The 653-nt window shown below is 63.7% G+C and overlaps 1 protein-coding gene across 1 annotated transcript in view; it reads left to right on the forward strand.

Moving 5' to 3' along the window:
• Positions 1–653, forward strand: part of LOC104498163 (hemicentin-2-like) — a gene marked incomplete at both ends in the record, with an annotated part of 39,909 nt that overhangs the window by 15,980 nt on the left and 23,276 nt on the right. Inside the window, 2 exons of the mRNA XM_010141512.1 lie at positions 79–269; positions 369–629. Coding sequence (XP_010139814.1) covers positions 79–269; positions 369–629 — 452 coding nt within the window. The remainder of the gene's footprint in view (positions 1–78; positions 270–368; positions 630–653) is intronic.

Raw genomic sequence — 653 nt, forward strand, 5'->3', positions numbered from 1 at the left:
GGTCCCCAGGATGTCATGAGATCGGGCTCAAGGCAGGCTTATGCCTCCCCACCCCTGTTCCTGGGTGCTAACTGGCAGCCAGCTGCCTGGGAGTTCCCCTGGTTTTGTGTTCATCTGGGCTGTTCTGGGTCCTGGGGAAGCCCAGATCCTCGCCGGCGGGCGCATGCTGTCCCTGCCCTCCACTCGCCTCCACGACTCGGGGACATACACGTGTGTAGCCAGCAGTGCCGTGGGGGAGGACAGACATGAGGCCACCCTCGAGGTGCAGTGTAAGTACCCACACACATCTAGGGGGGGACCAGCCCTGGGGTGGGGTCCCAGAGAGGGTGGCTTGGGGAAAGGTGTTGCCCTCTTGATCTGTTTTCCAGTGTCCCTCACCACCGTGGGTGAGGAGGAGAACATCTCTGTCATCATCAACCAGCCGGTGACCCTGGAGTGCCCGGCCCCTGGGGTCCCTCCTCAGGGGTCCCGCTGGCTGAAGGACGGCAACCTGCTCCCACCAAAGCCAGGAGTGCAGCTGTCTGCGGAGGGGACCGTGCTCCAGGTGACTTTTAGGAGTATTGCAGAGGATGGGAGGGGAAACGGGGCTGTGAAGACCTCCATCTTCCCCTGCCCACCCTCGGGAGAGAGTGGGGGCAGAGGGGGGGGGGGTG

This window comes from Buceros rhinoceros, unplaced genomic scaffold (genome assembly GCF_000710305.1).
Source record: "Buceros rhinoceros silvestris isolate BGI_N320 unplaced genomic scaffold, ASM71030v1 scaffold14218, whole genome shotgun sequence".
NCBI lineage: Eukaryota > Metazoa > Chordata > Aves > Bucerotiformes > Bucerotidae > Buceros > Buceros rhinoceros.